General features: G+C 45.4%; 3 protein-coding genes across 3 annotated transcripts in view; 2 read left to right on the forward strand and 1 right to left on the reverse strand.

The window, feature by feature from the left end:
- Positions 1-61: 61 nt before the first annotated feature.
- T265_03464 (hypothetical protein) lies at positions 62-295 on the forward strand (the record flags this gene model as incomplete). The annotated part of the gene is made up of 1 exon (XM_009167964.1): positions 62-295. The coding sequence occupies one exon, from the start codon at positions 62-64 to the stop codon at positions 293-295; it is 234 nt and encodes a 77-aa protein (XP_009166228.1).
- Positions 296-8330: 8035 nt separating this feature from the next.
- T265_03465 (hypothetical protein) lies at positions 8331-8528 on the forward strand (the record flags this gene model as incomplete). The annotated part of the gene is made up of 1 exon (XM_009167965.1): positions 8331-8528. The coding sequence occupies one exon, from the start codon at positions 8331-8333 to the stop codon at positions 8526-8528; it is 198 nt and encodes a 65-aa protein (XP_009166229.1).
- Positions 8529-13371: 4843 nt separating this feature from the next.
- T265_13262 (hypothetical protein) overlaps positions 13372-19029 on the reverse strand; it is a gene marked incomplete at both ends in the record, with an annotated part of 133327 nt that continues 127669 nt past the window's right edge. The window contains 3 exons of the mRNA XM_009168011.1: positions 13372-14726; positions 15281-15385; positions 16033-16101. Of these exons, the coding sequence (XP_009166275.1) occupies positions 14274-14726; positions 15281-15385; positions 16033-16101 (627 nt within the window). The remainder of the gene's footprint in view (positions 14727-15280; positions 15386-16032; positions 16102-19029) is intronic.

Raw genomic sequence — 19029 nt, forward strand, 5'->3', positions numbered from 1 at the left:
GTCAATGCACGAGGTTGCCCAAACCTAAGGAAAGTCGCTGACATCCAACCCAGACTTGGAAATGCGTTTAGCCACATCCAGACGTCTACAAGACCAATTGATCCCACTGGAGACACTGGCGACGGAACTTCACCTGGCTGTGTCCGAAGACGCGACTTCTGGTGATCAGCTGGGATGGTTAGTACCTGGTTACCTACCCGATACTTCAGGACGCTATGCAGCTCCGATATTTTGGCAGACGACCAAAGAATATCGTCACTCATATTCGTGGTGGACGGCGCACTTGTGTAAATAAAACAAAGACCTTGTGAACTCGATGCTGCTCTTTTTCTTGAAAATGGAAGGTTCTCTCGTAGATATTTTGATGTTGCTCTAGCGAGTCCCGAGCGATGTTGGCACTCTGAACACCCGTCGAGTTGGACTGATTCTTAAACTTTGGGACGGACATCTTTTTTCCGCTCAGTGGGGGCTGTTTTAACCAAGGAAATCTGTTCATTAATACCGTGATTCTGTCATCAGCGTTGGAAACAGGAAGCTTTGTACAATTTATTCCTCCCTCCCAAGAGCGTAAGTTGGTGTCAATGCACGAGGTTGCCCAAACCTAGACAAGGAAAGTCGAGATGCTGTGATTTGGTTCGAACTACAGTCATTCCGGTCCGTAAGCTGGCACCTTAATCGCCACCGGGCTATCTCGAACCCTACAATACAGCGTGAAACCACGACTCGGAGGAATTCTTATACAGAGTTTTCCAACGAAACAGTTATTCCGGAAACTCTATCCATTATCTACCTGTCCGAGCACAAGTCAAGAAAACGAACTAGGTCAAGGTTACTTTCATAAAGGAAACTACTACTCACAAAGTTACTGAAAACTCTTCGACAACCCACGACCGGTTTCGCCCTTCCAGTTCGGGCTCATCAGGTAGGCGCAGTCCCCGAGTTCCCGTCAACCTTATGGTCTACTTGAACCCAAATTGAGCTGTTTTCGAGAAATACACTCATTTGCAAATCAACTTGGTTTTCACGAGAGACTCAACTAAATCTCTCGTATAGGATATTCTACAACTGACTGTGCTGCACACAGGCCGCCTCATGTTTCAGTTGGTACAATATTTGAGATATGACAGTATATTTTCATAAGGAAACTACTCGCAAGGTTGCTGAATATCATACACGAGAAATTCAGTTGAGTCTGTCTTGAAAACCAAATCGATTTGCGAACTAGGTCAAGGTTAGTTTCGAGCTGACTGCAAGGATGTTACAGCGGTCCACAAACCAAAGAACACAATTCAAGTAAGCCTTACTAAAAAACCAAAATCGAAATTTCGGACAATGAATAAATGAAATTTGTAGAAAAAAAGTTCAATTCAGGGATAGGAAAAGCTGGAAGAAAGCGTTCCATCAGACTTGCATTTGGGTGGAAGCGTGTTAATAAACCGAGGAGGCCATCAACAAACACATTGAAAAGGGCGAAAGGATCGCGGAATTACCAGGCTCAAAACTCAATCGAAGGAACCAAGAGGACTTTAAAAACTCGAAGTAATAAAAACAACGCGATTGGAATGTGCAGCTGAACCAGCATCCAACAGAACAACAAATGGGAATTGCGTAAAGCGGTGAGACCAGCGAAATTTCACTGAAAGCAAGAAGTGTGATATGTGTGTGATCTTTTCAGGACTAGAAAAGGATGCAAACCAACTGAAACTCGACAAATACGCTCCCCATTTTGTCCAAATTAGTGGCTTGCCCGTCGGAGGTTCGCAGAACTCACACAAAGTCCCAAGTGAATGATACCTCCACAACAACTAACATTCAGAGGATAGATTAAGACGATCAGATCCGACAATTCCAACCACAGTTGTCTTCCACTTCCTGAGGTCATCCGCAGAAGGATTTTATCGTACGGTTCTAGATCTGTTTGTGAAAGGCGACGAGGTGGCCCAGTGCTTAGAGCGCCAGTTTATTGATCAGAAGATGCATGGTTCGAACCCTACCACTTCATCTCGACACCCTCTGTCTAGGCTTGGGCAGCTTGCTAGTATCCCACCCCTCGTGGCATGGCAGCTAGACAACGAAAGAATGCGATCTTTGTGGATCGATACACCAAATCTTTGAAAATATCTCCATTATGTTTCTATTTTTCGGGGGATCAAAGTTGAACGAGATCATCTGTGGTCGTTGGCTTGTTCGCTGAACTGGGCAATTTGGTTGCAAGCGTTTCATCACCGATCGAGGTGACATCATCAATGCGTAGTTGTGCGTAGCGGTAGGTTAGTGGTTGTCCGTTCAGTAGTGTTGCGTGTGTTCCATTGGAACCAATGGAACCGTCCGACAACGCAAGCCCAACACGACAGGAACCATGAAACCTGAAAGTATGGGCAAACTACTGGGCTTTTGAATGGATACATACTTTACCTTCGATGGACAAATATATCAATAGCTGAAAGGAACTCCAATGGGATCCCCAATATCGGGATTTATTGCTGAGGCGGTATTACAAAGGCTAGAGCGTGCAGTACTGCCGATCATCAATCCAAAGCTGTGGATCCGCTACGTGAACGACATCTTTGTCATCATGAAACGGGACTCAGTACACAACACACTGCTCAACACAAAGTTTGAAGGTATCAAGTTTACAATCGAACTGGAAAGAAACAATTGGCTACCATTCTTGGACGTCTTAGTGAACAGAAAGGTGGACGGGACTCTGGAAACCTGCGTACACCGCAAAGAGACTCATACGGACCAAACACTGAACTACAACAGTAATCATCCAGTAAACCACAAAAAAGAGCTGCGTCCAAACCTTGTTCAAGAGGGCGGAGACACACTGCAGCACCACAGAACTACGGAAGAAGGAGGAAAACCATCTATACAGAGTGTTCCAGAACGATGATTATCCAAGAAGTTTTATCAAGAGAAGCTTGAAGAAGAAGACATCTCAACAACAGCCACAGCAAGAACAAGCCACCAGACGGGTAGTCCTACCTTACATCAAGAATCTATCAGGACTCGCAACCAGATTATTGGCGCAAAAAGGAATCTTCGTGGCTCACAAATCGAGTGCAACTCTAGGGAAATTAATCTCTAGACCGAAGGACAACCGGGACAAAACCAAGAGGAACAATGTGATATACCAAATTGACTGCAATAAATTCTACGTTGGACAAACTGAGAGAAAATTATGTACACGAATAAAGGAACACAACGTGGCAGTCAGGAGGCATGACCCCCTGTCCTTGATATCTATACACGAGGACCAAGTAGGCCACAAATTCAATCTAGAAGACGCGAAAATTTTGGAATACGGAGACACACGACACGGAAGAGTATTTCTGGAAGCACGGTACTCTACGGCAGGTTCAATCAATCGGTGCATCGAACTGGATCCAATTTACGCACCTCTACGTGCAAAAAACCAACATCGCAACCGGAACACTCAAGGAGGACCGAATATTGGATTCACAAGGAAAGACATAAGGAACTCCTCGGAGTCAAATCAACCAAGGTCACAAGCCGGAACTCGGAATGACAAAGATCACTCCAATATCGACCAGATTACGACGGCGAGGGATGCCAAGCTCAAAGGTCACGTGGGCATCGGCGAATGAAGACACGGGATAAAAGAACAACCAATGGAACCGCCCAACCGAATAACTAATCGCGGTCAAAGGTCACCCCCGGCTACCATCACGTATATCAACACAGACGTAACACTATTGAACGCACAACCACTAACCCACTGCTACGCACAACTGCGCACTGATGATGTCACCTCGATTGGTGACGAAACGTTTGCAACCAAATTGACCAGTTCAGCGAACAAGCTAAAGACCATCTACGCTACCTGAGCTACCAACATTCTCCTCTATAGAAACCATCTGCTTCGTTTTGTTGACCACTAACCTTCCAAAGCTGCTTATGCATTCGTCAGATACACTGGTTGGACAATTGTGTGCCTTTCCTCACAACCCTCGGTCGTCATTTTCCGTCCATCGGACTGTGAATTGCTCTGTCCCCGTGGTAATTTCGTCTTCCTTATTGTCGTTAGATTTTCAACATTGTGGATTATCGTCACCAAGTTCGGTTTGGTCTGTATATTTGCTTATTACTATCGTTCTGTGCAAGGTCTCTTCAGATTGGCCTTCTTGCGTAATCCGTGTTTATCTAGGGCAACAAACACCCAGTTCTTTCATCATTTAGCTTGTTCCAAATTTTTTTAATGTCACCTTATTCGTTCATCAAAGTCCTGTGAAAAACTGTATTTATCACGCCCAAACGCATCCACAAAGCCTCGGTGCTTTAAACCTAAAATTAGACAGGGAAGGACGCCACTGGGTAGCGTGTTTGCCTAACGAAACCATTTGTCTTTCAATGAATTAAAACGAGCTTTTAATCCCTGTGTCGTTGCACCATGTGCGAGAACAAAGAAGGCCCGCAATGGCCTAGAAAAAATCCGTAGATCTTTTGCGCGTCAAAGCAATTTGCCGGTTGAATTTTCGGAGCAACATTTCCGGAGAGGTGTACTACTCGACGCAATCATTGGTCGAAAGCAGACATCAATGGGACTCGGATAAGTTGGTCTGACCGTCCAGGATGAACGCTTTTTTGGAGCCTGCATCCACTGAAACAGCCTTCATTTTAGTGTTTTACCGGCAAACCTGCCACATCCCACCAAAGGTTGGTGTTAAAAACTTCTCAAGCTTTTGAGAACACAACGTTGTAGAAGGTAGATTTGCGAGCTACGTGAACTAACGTCCTGATATCCGGATACGCCATCCGACCGCACCTGCTACGGACAAATAAGTTCACAGTAGCTCGCCTGTTCAAGTCCCCTCCACAACGTCTCTTCTGCATTCAAGCTTTTGTGAATTTGATAATTTACCCCTCCCCCAACCTAGATCCAGTTGCAGTGGACAACAGCATCCCCAGGAAGCACATCTCTTGTACAACCATCTGCATACTACATCTTCCCGATGCGACTAGGTTTCAGTTCCCAGATCACGTCTCCATGTCTTACTAGTGAAATTAATCCCGAGACGCCGCCCCTCCTAAATCCAGTTGGCGACTGAGTACCGAATATCAGTCTGTGGCGGAGCTGGGGACTCACCCACACAAAGTCAAAGTAATCCGAACAAAGAGTGGAAACTACTTAAAACGATGGCTTTCAATTAGCCTATCACATTCAAGGAACTCATGGTAAAATGAACCGATTGGAAACGATAGAAAAGGGGCTTCTTGTTAACCAGTTCTGTTGGAGACATTGTGTACTCTTGGCTAAATTACGTAAACACACACCTTGGTGAATGAAGCAATCACCAAATGACACAATTAATCGAATCAAATCACTCAGCTTTACTACCCTTTCGGTGCCTAGCTGCCATGCTATCCGAAGGAAGCACGAGGGCTGGGATACTGCCAGGTCGCCCAATCCTAGACAGGGGAAGTCGAGAGGCAGAGGTCGGGTTCGAATCATGGACCTTCCGATCAGTAACTTCACACTCTAACCATCTCGCTCCAAATGGCGGATTCACAAACCAGTTAACAAGCTCCATGAACAGACCAACAAACTAGCGAACAGAGTATCAGTGGGAACTTCCTTTTCTATCAAACCTTGCGTACGTTGTCAGATGATGTGCCTACTTCAGCATAATAGGTCGGTACGAGTTAGTCTAGTCTCGACTAGCGTTTCCTCGCGTGTTCGAAGGCGAAATGGGACCATTATCCATGCGATCTGTGCTATCAGTCACTTAGGCAGTCGAGTCGGGGAGCCATTAGACCGTTGTTAATATGGTTGATGAATAGCAGACCGATAGGATTTTTCACGAAATTTGACTACTTGAGAGTAGTCACTTTTCAGAATTATTGGTTCTGCTGTAGTACCTTTTCGGTGCTTAGCTGCTATTCCAGCCGAAGGAGGCACGAAGACAAGTCTAGACAAGTGCAGTCGAGATGCTGAGGTTGGGATTGAACCATGGACCTTCCGGTCAGTAAGCTGGAGCTGTAACCACCGAGCCACCTGGATCTCAAGGTCATCAGGCCTGTAAAGCTTCATTTAGAAGGGCATAATCACGAAGGCTAAATCTGATTAGAGCCGGCCTTCATGCACACTGTTCTGGCTACGTGATTCAACCAAATTCAAGGTTTGAAATCTCAACAAACCAGATGTTGAATCTCGCAAAAAAGAAAATGCCCGGTAGTATGCACTTCCTGGTTGTGTTGGCTATGAACGGTCCTTTATTTTATCCTCTCTGCATCATGATCACCTCTGTGGTACGAACTCCAGACGACTCAGTGGTTGAGACTCGAACCCGGCCCCTACCTGAATTTGGACAACCTGGCAGTATATCGGCCCTCGAGCGGGAGGGCATGGAAGGTGAGATGGACCGTTTTTTATTGTTTCTTGTGTAATACGACTGAATTCGGTAAGCTTTTACAAGGGCCCAGTACAAAGAATTGACTGCTTAGGTAGTTCAGTTAATGGCTCAGTCGCTGGTATCCGCATACCACCACGATCTACTGTCGAAACCCCGGGATCAAATTGACAAACACGGTGACCGCTTGCTTACTCGCTCAGTCCTTATGGAAAGGCTAGCTACAAGCAAATCCACACACCGTATCCTCCCTATAGGACATCTCCAAACGATAATGTACCCTAAGAAAGAATGGCTTAATTATTCGAAATTTGTTTGCAATGCAAGTTCCTCTACAATCAAAAAAACTTTTTTGGTCCGCTTGCACTTGCGAAGAATGTGACATTTTCGTCGGCTAGCATTTGCAAGTCGTCATCAAAAAAAGAACAACAGCACCTATTCGTTGTTCATGTCAGCATCGCACCGTTATACTATCGTTTCTTTTTCTTCGGTTGGTCCATATTTTGCTTCTTGGTTCGCTGTAAATCCACCCAATCTGGGGGCCCGTTATCCCTCTCACCTGCAGAACCTTCACAAGTGGAACAAAACCTTCCAAAATGTTGCTTTTTGTCGCGTATGTACTCAAACCAAAAAAACTGTCTTAATCTACGTTCATATTTTTGCAGCTCACCAAAGTTCATTGTTCACTGAAGCAGTCATTCCTCTGACTGAGAAGTCTTATGGGATAAATTGCCAGCATCGCTTAAACCCCGGGATCTCTAAACGGGGCTTGAAAGTTTGGACTCTCGATTGCTTTAGTCCATCAGGGATAGGTCATAACGTCCGAAAATTCAATTTCATTGTGCGAATACTGAGCGCCCTCAATCTGCGCGATGTTCGATTTTTTTAGCGGCCCGCCACCAGACACACTCACACTTTGCCTTCAGATGATTCGGTACTAGCCAGCTAGTATCATCGATGATTGATGAAGGTGCTGAGTGGAGACGTGTACAATCAGCTTGGGAATTATGGGAGGACATTAACGAAAGATTAACAACCGGTGTGGCGGTAACTGGCAAAAATGATGTCCGCAGAGTAAACAACGGCAAGGTCAAACGGTGAATAGCATTATGGACCAAGCCGAACCGGCTCAAACGAAGTTGTGAACACATCAACCAGAAACACCACGTCATGATTTATCTAGCCTCTCAGCACAACCGAGCAGGATCTTCTAATCGCAAGACTTGATCGATATAACACAGAGACGGACAGTGTCCCAAGTGTTTCAACACCGGTGTTGACCAGAACACAGAAGCAACAGGAAGACAGAAAAAGATATTCAATATATAATCTTTCCAACAAAACAGTGGAGGGATGACAGCCGTAAACGACAAGTTGGGTTGAAATGGTGTGTTTCTCACTGCAAAATAGGTGGAGGTGAAAGGCCGTTCCTCCACTCCCTTTCTACCTTTCACCGGGACCTTCCCCCATGTATGTATGACAGTTAAGCACAATTTTCCACTACTGGGTATAACCGTCTGTGACAGTGATGGCAGTTGAACTAATCGGTTAACTGCGACGATAGAACCAGTTCAGCTGAGCAGGAGACGCCAGTTGGCGATTTGACGGAAGACCCATTGTGTCGAAATAAGGAAGCAGTTCTCAAAAAAACGTAGCACATTAAGATGAGGGATAGTGAAATTATACCATCGGAACTCAGCGTTCGCGGGTCCCAAGAAGGTCGTTCTATAAGCGCTTTATCGTGCTTTAGACTAGTCACGTGTATATTCCAGTTCACAGTTTTTAATCAACCCCGAGCGGCTATCGATGATGAGGTCTCCAATAAGGACAAAGCACTGAATTCCCTTTCCAGGACCGACTACCTTTGTTTTATACGTATCTTTTTGAAATCACTGAAACCATGGTTCAGGATCGATCAGGTTGTGAAAAATTTGGAAAACGTTCGTTCATCTAATAATGGACAAACGTCAAATGCATTCCGCAGCGTTTCACATCAATCATCCTCGGCATTTTGAAAGAAATTGTAATGAAGACACTTCAGAACCATCCGATCCGACCGGGAAACGTGTGCCAGCTTTCGGAATACGCGTGAATATACATGTGAAATTTTTGGAGGACACAAACGGGGCGTCGGATATGACCGCCAATGGATGAATTTATGACCGAAGCAATAATGCAGAAACTGGAACACAATGAACAACCCCAAAATCCCGAATCCCCCAGGTGGACGACACTTTTGTTGCTATGCTTACAGGTGTTAGTGGGAAGACTCAATGAGGCATTGGAAGACGGTAGAATTGGGAAACGCTAACCAATCACCAGTCCTCAGTGGATTACTTAATAGGATTATGAGTGAAACTCCTCAATATTGAGCGCCGTTCGTTCGTTCAGCTGTAGCATTCTTTTGGTGCCTAACTTCCATGCTACCNNAAGGAAGCACGAGGGCTGCGATCCTGCCAGATTGTCCAAGCCTAGACAGGGGTTGTCGAGAGACAGAGGTCAGGTTCGAACCACGGACCTCTCAGTTAGTAGGTTTGCGCTCTAACTACTGAGCCATCCCGCCCCAGCACTGAGCCTATCACGCAATTATTCAGCTCTAACGCCATTTAAATGAATGGTTGTTACGCAACCCGAAGGAAGCTCGATGGCTAAGATGCTGCCAGGTTGCTCAAGTCTAGCTAGGAGTAGGCAAGATGCTGAAGTCGGGTTCGAACCACCGACCTTCCGGTCAGTAAGTTCGCCCCCTAACCACTGAGCTATCCCAAGCGTATCAGAAATCAGCGTATCCAACAAGGCAACCATAAATTCAACTCCAAATTAATTGTATCCAGACTCCACCCAAGAGAGCAAAGAGACCCTAGAGTTTTGAGAAGTTTCCATGTCGACTGCTGCGGGGCGAGATGGTACAAGTGGTTAGAACCCGACCTCTGACTCTTGACTTCCCTTGTCTAGGCTTGGGCAATCTGACAGTATCCCAGCCCTCGTGCAACCTCCGGGTGGCATGGCAGCTAGGCACCTAAAGGGTGCTACAGCCGAACGGTTTTTTTGTTTCTCAAATGCTGCATGAAAGAAACTCCCCAAGTTTGTCGGAAGACGAATTCCAAGAACAAATTGAATTTGGAAGATCTTGAAGGCCTTGGAATTCAGAAATGCGCCAAAGGCGAGGAAATTCCCGGGGCCACGACTCTGCGACGAATTCAACCAATCAGATTGAATTTTCCTTAGAATGCTTTGGAAAAAATTATCGAAGCCGACAGTTAGTCTCCTAGAGGCTTAACCTTCTGGATAGCGAGGACTAAACGGGAAACTGTAAGGGTAGGCGTCCAGCAAGATTCTTTGTACACTAACAGAAATGCAGTAATTTTGCTTGTTGACATGTGAATTTCCACAAGCGGATCAATTTTTTCTCTTGATCGATTTCCGGGGCCACCACATGGTGTATGGAAAAAGCCTCAATGCCTGACCTCGTCCAGTGTTACGAGTCCGGCGTCACACACCGCCTGCACCACTCCAAGTATCTGATCACAAAGAACTTTTTATGAACTGGCGTCTTTGATAATTTCCAGTTTTATTCTAGAATCGACGTACCGTCATTTTGTAATGTTCACTTACGCTTATCGTCAACTGTGAGGTACTTGGTATGGGACAAATCAATGAAAGTGCCGGACGCTTCCAACTAGTTCAGCGAGATCACCAGCCTGATGAATCCATCGATCAGTTCGTCCTGGTGAAAGAAAGAAGGGCTTCGCTCCGGGGTCATTTATTAGAAAATGCCAACCGAACAGTTACAAACCATCGAACAGGGAAACAAAACTCCTATATGCATCTTGTTTACAAAAACTGAACATCCATCCTGTCCTTGAACGCGTCTTCTTGAACTTTCCCGGATATTCATTGACTGTTACTCAGTTGCAAGCAAATGCTACAAAGCGACTCCACAAATTCCTTTGAAAGAGCTCACTTTTTAAGAGAGGCAAAGCGGATTCGCGAGAAAACATACTACTCGCATGCCTCCCCCATCAGTAGTGTCACCGTTACACTGGTACTGAAAGGAACTGGGAAATCGTGCAACTTTTTTGGATGTGTGAGAAACAACCTGATTCTGGATAGGATGATCCTCAGCATTAGAGGTAACCAAGATACTTTTGAAATAACGCACGCTGTATTTGAACCAATCTATTCGTATAGGCCGCAGTGAGACAGCTGCTGAGAGTTATGTGAGATGTCTGAGTTCAAAGGACTCCTTAGTGCCAGTTACAGCTACTGTGGAACAAGGCAAGTGAAGACCAAGTGTCCAGATGCAAAACGTGAATTACTTCGTCGGACAGTACGGTTTCTAGGACTGTGATATCGTTGGAAGCGAGCGAAGAGTAACAGTCTTGTCTAAATAAAATCAGAGATCGCTCTAATGTCGCAACATTGTGGACAGAGTCGAATAGCAACAAAGATCTCGTATCGATATCGGAGCAACTTTCAGCATCTTTGCAGAAAACCACATCGGTGCTGTCCAAGTCGATAAGCTGAATGCGATTCCACAAATGAAAAAACCACATCGGTGCTGTCCAAGTCGATAAACTGAATGCGATTCCAGGTCACAAATGAAACCCAAGGGCAAGATTCGATTGACAGTGACAAACAAGTTTGTGGAACAGCGAGATAAAAAATGAGTTGGGGAGTTTGTGGTCGACTCCAACCCTCCGACTTTCATTCATTCAAAAACTGAATTTTAGTTAGATTAACTTGCGTGCGTTGATTCTCTAGCATTTTTGACAAGCCGATCTCTGGTTTCCATTCAAAGTTGAGCTGTTTTTCTGAGGAAGCCAACTTACTTTTGGTAGGTACCCCTGTGAGAGTTCTAGTCGCCTTCCGGTCCAGTCTTGAGCATTCGATGCAGTGACATTTAAATGCGAGTAGCCGGACGAACGTATTAGATAAGTCTGATTGCAGTAAAGTTGAAAACGTCCGGGCCTATCCAACAGGGTGTAGATCTTAAGCCACGTAATGCCACCTCACGGAACGCAAATAATACCGAATTCCACACGCCAATGACTTTTCTGCAGAATAAAACTAAGTGCGTTTCTTCACAGCCTTTGACTGCACCTGCCATTCTGACTCAAGGTATCCAGTGAGACGTTCCAAAAATAACTCATTTAAGTCATTGACAGGGTATACGGCCTGATCCGCATAGCCGTTGATATCCCCCCTTACGACAGAACCACGGGGGCGAGATTGCTCAAGTGATTAGAGTGCGAATTTACTGACCGGAAGGTCTGTGGTTCAAACCCGACCTCTGCCTCTCGACTTTCCCTGTCTAGGCATGGACAACCTGGCAGTATCCTCGTGCATCCTTTGGGTGGCATGGCAGCTAGGCACCGAAGGGGTGTTACAGCTAAGCTTTACGATAGTTACGAGAATTCGGCACGATTCTTTGAGAGACAAGGACTACCAGTGGTTTTCATTTATATCAGGAACATGTCGTACCAGAGGAGCTGCAAAGGCTTGTTTTGCAATAGTTTCACAAAGAACATCTCGAGGTAAAACCGGATGGAATCCGAAGCTATGTTTATTGGCCTCATAATGACGGCCAGCTTGAAGCGCTCATCAAACCTTGCCACCAATGTGCGTTGGCTTCAAAGTCCCCTAGAAAAGGTAAACTCCGTCACTGGCCGGTACCACAAAATTCATGGTGGACTATGCAGGTCCCATGAACGGTCAAAGTTTCCTCATTATCGTGGCCAGAGAGACAACAACGACCACAGCAACCATTAACAATTTGCAGGAAGTCTTTAGTCGTTTCAGATATCCTGAGAAGCCCGTATCTGACAACGGGACACAGTTCGAGTCATCCCCATTCACGGACTTCTCTTTTGATAGGGAGATTGAACACGCTAGAACGCCTCCTTATCACTCACAATCAAACGGCATGGCAGAATTACTCGTGGGTACTTTCAAACGAGCTTTGCTTAGGGCGGAGGAACCACGGCAAACATCCTACAACAGTTCTTCTTAATGTACCGCCTGATTCCATATCCGTCCACACCGGAGGGCAAATCGCCTGCAGAGACACTAGTCTACCGAACTCCTCGGAGCACCTTTGATCTTCTGAAGCCTCCAAAGAAGGAGGTGGCTTCATCAAATCAGAAAATGGAGTCCTCCTATAATCGCAAGCATGGTGCAAGGTGGCGACACTAGTGCTAGCGTGTTAGTAAAGGACTATCGTGGTAATCGCGTATCCTGGCATCAAGGCAAAATCACTCGGTGACTCGAAAACGTCATCTATGATGTTCGCGTGGGTTCCGAGAGATGAGTTCGTCATGCGAATCAGTTAAAAGAAGCCTATTCACAACCCATCCAGAGATTGAATGCGTTGCCTCTGAACATTTTGATAGAACACCTGGACAAGAACAGATGAAGGACAACCAACATTCAAGTCCCGGAGCAGCTGCCAAAAGCGCTTGTGTATCAACAATCACGAAGGACGACACGCAGAAGAAAGCCAGTGACAAAGACTTAATTTAATCCGAGACAGAAGACTTATACTACTCAACTTCGAAAGGGAGATACTAGGAGAACCAGCTCCGAACGTAACGGGACTACGTAACAGCGGGTGGAACAACCGTTTTTCGTTGAGAGAGATTTCATTGCTTATTCTTCACTTGACCTTGACAGATGAGTTGTATTCTTGTACGTGACAGTGATAGATAGATCAGCCGGTTCGCACGTTCATTGACTCTTTCTGGTTTGGCCAAGAGCACCAGGCTATCAATCGGATATCCAGACCGGGGTTTACGGTAATAAGAAGACATTAAGGAGACTGTCGTTCACACTGCAGGGTAGTGTATTCTGTGTCCTATATTTGGTCCCTTTGTTACCTCAGTATGGGTTTTTTTCAACACCGATCCAGAGGCAATCAATGACCGATGCCTTTTTGAGCACTGACCCAACTTGTGCCACGTTCAGTGCACGCAATTAACAGACACACATACGAAAGCCGGTTGTTTTTATTTTTGATGCCGATGATAATATAATCTCAACAGGAGTCATAAACGTGTGTTTGTGTGTGTGTGTGATGGTTTGTCGATAAATAATCAAGTATAGAAACTGGAAAGACATTAAACACGGGGGGGGGGGGGGCAAACGTTTGCGGAAGCGATAATGAACTATGTAACATGCCTTGTTACACAACATTTTCACGTGGATATGGAGTATAAAGAATCGAAACGATAGTCGGCGAACGGGGGGGGACAAAGAAACCAACTGGGAGGGGGAAAATAAAGCCAGACCGTCCGGGTCAAATCATGGGAGATGATGGGTTGAGGAGAGGTCGCAAATGTGACATTCGAACAGCAGGCAGAACCACCAATAAACATGGAGATAACAGTAATATTAATAATAATAATAGTAATAATAATGGAACGCCTTAACAACATTTCAGAAATACCAAGAGCTATGCACCTATTCGAGGAGCCCGGAGTGTCCCAAAACATACTTGTATCGATCGATCTCATAGATTGGATGATAACGGTGGATAACTGAATGTTCTGGCGGCGCCGTGGAGAAAGACTACGGTTTACGCAAAAAAAAACAATGAGGATATGTGCTCAGATGCGTGGAAGATGAAGGGAGGAAAATAACAGGACTGGATTCTGAAGGTGATTCCGTCTTTGGGCATAAATGCTGGCGCAGAACACACGCATACACATATATGTACACAGATATATGAACGCTGGAGATCAGATAGGCTTTTTTTATGTTAACTGGATGGGAAATAGAAAAATATATCCATTCGAAATTTCCACTCGGGGAGGTAATTCTGTCAGCGGTGATTCAGTTGCATGCATTGGTCGTGGGGACACCGGGACACCGAGAGACTTTCAAATTTAGTCAAAGATTAATTCATCAGGCCGAAGGGATCACAGGGGTTTTATCCATGACAGACGGCAAACTGACGTGCCTTTCGGCTGCTAACATTTTGGATGTGACAGAGTCCGATGAATCCAGTGGGGATTTTTGAGAATGCTTGGTGTGTCGAGAATGCACTTCGATTTCAGGGTCCCCCGCTCGGGGTGGGGTAGTCACTCGTACTTTGCTTTGTCTTTTTTTGTTCACAGGGGGTTTGCTGACTGTCGACGACGAATGCTGCTGATTTGTGAGTTCTGCCCGATGGTTTGGGCCTCCTTCTTCCTCCGCTTCGTCTCTTTCGTCTGCCACCTCAGCGACCGATGGAGGCTGGATGTGTAAATTAAGACCTCGCGCTTGTTGGAGCACAGAAAATCGCAGTACATCGGACAGGGTAACAACTCCTTCAACGCGGTAATCGATGGTGTTGTTCACGACGATGAGACGTCGAAACTGTTTTTGGATGATGATGATGATGAAATAACGGGGAGAAAAACGTTTACGGATTGAATAACTAGTTTCGCCAATCAAAAAACAACTTTAAACAAACGATCAAACAGTGGAACTTCAGATAGCAGATGAAAAACTAGAGTTCCAATAATTGTGTTGGCACACCAAGTTTTTCACTCTTATCCGGTTAGGAATTTTTTTCTCAATTCTCGACAGCATCTACTTATGAAGTATTATGTAAAAGAAAGTGACCTAATTTCATCTATACTCGTCGAAATGAAATGTTGAGAAACTGTCAAGGATATTGTTGTTCATTATCACTTGTTCTTTGCAAGCAGTATAACTAACATGGTCATGAGTGATTGAAGCTGACCTGTCGGCGAGAATGGTGACGGAGGTAGCCACCATGTGGATTATTTACAGTAATGGTGTGCCAGACGGCAAGTGAACACTACTCAGCCATAGCTCGAGCCAGTTTATATCTTTAAACCGTTGGTTTTTGCCTCTGGAAGCCCGCTCTCACGAGCGCATATCAAAATGAGCAGTCAGAAACTTACCCCAGTTTTCACCAGCTTCTCCATGACAAACAATAGGTTATTCGAAGCGAAGCATATTTCCACTGCAGGTTTCACGCGTTGCTCCGAAAATGGAGGTTGGTTAGGCTGTGAAAACAGTGGGAAATGAAATTCCATGTATAGCTGAGCAGACAATTAGGAGTTAAGCGTTCGTATACTACGACAAAAGTGCAAGGAGCCTGCCCTGGGAAGGATGTAGGCATCCATTCAGTGGGGTTGCACGAACAGCCTAGCCGTGGGTGGCTTAGAAAATGAAGTGGGGGACAGAGTTGTGTGAAGCAGGGGCGGCGACATATTTGATGACGCGCTGGGGAATTCTTGGCTGTTGTTGCCACATTTTCTATGGGAAGACTTATCAGTCTAGCAGGAAAACTGCTCACATCAGTTTCTTCCGCCGGCTCTTTCAAGGCTCTCCGTCTCCATCGAATTGTTGTTGCCCGGTGTAGATGAACACTGTCTACCTGGACTGATACCGTCTACAAAGCTTCCTTGGGAAAGCCACCTTGCTCACAGAGAAACACCTGATTTTGGGAATCAATCTACCAGTCGACAAAAACGTTACATCCGTTTTATCCCAAGAGTGACAGGGGTGTCAAAAGGTATATGACAACCTTGAAGTGTGATAGATCAATGGGAATGGGAACGTCTGCACCGAATGTGATAACAATAAAGACGAGGAAGCAACGCTGACATCACTAGCGAAGTGTGAACATCACCGCACGTCTAGCACTTACCTTACACTCCTCGAGCCATTCTTGAATAGTCAGTTCGGGCTTCTTGTAGGCGCCCGTTAAAATCAATGACTGGGAAGAAAGAAAAATAGAAAAAAATAAACTTTATTTATTGTGATTTCCGTACAAGCTTCAAGCAACGACGCTATCGATGATCGCAGGGCTCGGAAAAGCGAAAAGTGTGCGTGCACTTTCGGTGGCCAAACGACGCAGTCTTGACTGTCAAATACGTCATCATCATCATCATCATCATCATCACCATCATCATCGACAACATGACATCAGTGTCCAACACCGATGCTTCANCAAACGACACAGTCTTGACTGTCAAATACGTCATCATCATCATCATCATCATCATCATCGACAACATCAGATCAGTGTCCAACACCGATGCTTCACTGAGGTACAACCATGACTCAAACGATTGCCACCTACCTAGACGGAGACCCCCAAACTCATCTCATTCATGGTTGATTGCGTTGGAAGACTTGGTTAAATCACGTAGTCATTGACGTTTCAGTGTCAGAGCGAATGCTCTGTTTGTAGTTCATTCAACACTGATTCACCTATTATGCCCCACCCCCACCCCGTTTTCCGGTGAGTGAAACCGTATCAGACGGTAGTTGGTTTATAGCTGATGATAAACTGAACCGAGCTGAATGTTCCATCGCATGAAACAATGGATTGATTCGTGTTACCCGTGAATTGTATTCGCCGTAATTAGAGCTTCACATCTTGCGCACAAATAAACAGGTTTTTACTAGATCGAACGAATTTGTTGAGACAGAGAGAGGCAATATACGCCAATCAGAATTTCGCACGCTTGGTGATTTTCAAGGTGGGATTAACAAAGCATAATTATTTTCGATGAAAAACAAAACGGAATGAGCTGAAATCTCACATGATCAGACGGTTCAACTGAACACTATTCATTATCCCCATTCATATTGTCTTGTCCTGTTCATCATTCACTTGCGTCAAAACTCCAAAACACCATGTGCTTTCCCTACCTGGATAAGACAATAGGATTCACGGTGGAATGGTGGTGGATCAGGTGACTAACTAGCACGTGACTTATCGGGAACAGTGCACGCAAACTATCCACTCTTAGCTACCTATTCACTGGATGGAAAGGATCAAGAGTGGAAGAGAACATGGAGAGTGGAATAAACCCCACCTAACTAGGTGTAATATATGCTTCATGTAGTGGCATTTCCTGACCAATCAGATGGAAACAGAAAAGAGCAGTAAATTTGGATGAACACGCAAACTAAGATAGTCAACCAGAAAACGGTTGATTTCCGGGCTGCATCGCGTCAAAACAACTCTCTCCCCGCTTCTGTTTTTCCCCAAAATATGTAACAGAGCTGCGTTCTATTTACATTCCCTAATTTGATGGATATACTTTGTTTTTCTTCTGTCAGAAAGCACCCGAGCGTACTGTGAAGCCTTCTATGTTCAGCAATATCGTACAACCCAGGTGTGACCGACACTCCCCGTTAAGTCTCTGCGACACAATTTTGTTTGGCTTGTTCACTGAGCTGAGCAGTTTGATTGCAGACGTTTCATCACCAATCGGGACGACATCATAAGTGCGCTATTGGGGAAAACAGCCTTGTTTCTTCCTCTAACTCAGCCAGCCGGTACATTTCAACCCAGCCGGCCCCGGACAACCGATCGACTGATTTAACTTCCCGCCAATTGAACACACAAGCGACTCCGCGTGCCTCCACGTACTGGCGCGATTAACAAACCCTATTGTGGCCATGGATTGCACTCGTCATTTTTTATGCGTCGTCGAAATTTCGGCTTCATTGTAACGAAGATTTCAATAGAACAGTCTTGTCCTTGTAGCAACTTCGTTCAGCTGTAGCACCCTTTCGGTGCCTAGCTGCCATGCCATACGTAGGAGGCACGAGGGCTGGGATACTACCAGGTCACCCAAGCCTAGACAGGAGAAGTCGAGAGGCAGAGGTCGGGTTCGAACCACCAGCCTTCCGGTCAGCAAATTCGCGCTCTAATCACTTGGGCCATCTCGTCCCCGTTGTAGCAACTTACCAGCGAATTTCGTGCAAACCGATTCACTGATCTTCCAAGTTCACGCCAGAGTAGATTATCAATCGCCCTAAGACATGGACACAAATTTAGCACTTTGATGAGCTTGACTGAAAAAGTCGACATCTGCGAGCATAAGATGGGAAGTAGATGATAGAGCTCCTCAAGTGAGCGCCTAGCTTGGCTCCCTACTTTTTTATTAGAAGTTAAGAGGTCATGTGTGCTCCACCCATCTTGATGTCAACATTATGAACACACCAGGAGCGCTCCTCGTCATCAGCGATCCTAGGAAACAGAACATTCCCATTCCACTGAGTTTGAAGACGGTTGCATTCAGGCTGCACTCCCTTCGCCTCCCTCAAAAAAAACGTAGATTGATGTCTCGAAGTTGATATTTTCGGTTGAAGATGACTAACACTGAGCAGCATGAATCTGCTGCACAGGCCCATACTCATATTGCTTGCATGGATAAATAGCTCTTTGTACGAAACAAGATGTCCTGTTGGACCAGCTGGAACGGTTGACCGCGGATACGGTCATGAAATAATGGTCTTGCGGTTCAGTTGTAGCACCCTTTTGGTGCCTAACTGCCATGCAACCTGAAGGAAAAACAAGGGATGGGATAATACCAGGTTGCTCAAGCCTAGACAGAGGAAGTCGAGAGGCAGAGGTCGGGTTCGATCACGGACCATCCGGTCAGTAAATTTGCGCCCTAACCACTACGTTATCTCACCCCAATAACGCTCTTATGAAACGAGGAACGCGGAAAAGCCAAATTTATTGGACAGCCATGAAGTCTCCCAGTCAACTACCATCACGTGATCGGTAGAATGTGCGCTGGGCAAATAGAGACTCGAATGTTTATTCATCATACACATCTGCCACTCGTGGTGATACTACTCGCAAAATGACCTATCAACGATATGGAAAGATGGGAAAAAG

The sequence above is a fragment of the Opisthorchis viverrini genome (genome assembly GCF_000715545.1).
Source record: "Opisthorchis viverrini unplaced genomic scaffold opera_v5_50, whole genome shotgun sequence".
Classification (NCBI taxonomy): domain Eukaryota; kingdom Metazoa; phylum Platyhelminthes; class Trematoda; order Opisthorchiida; family Opisthorchiidae; genus Opisthorchis; species Opisthorchis viverrini.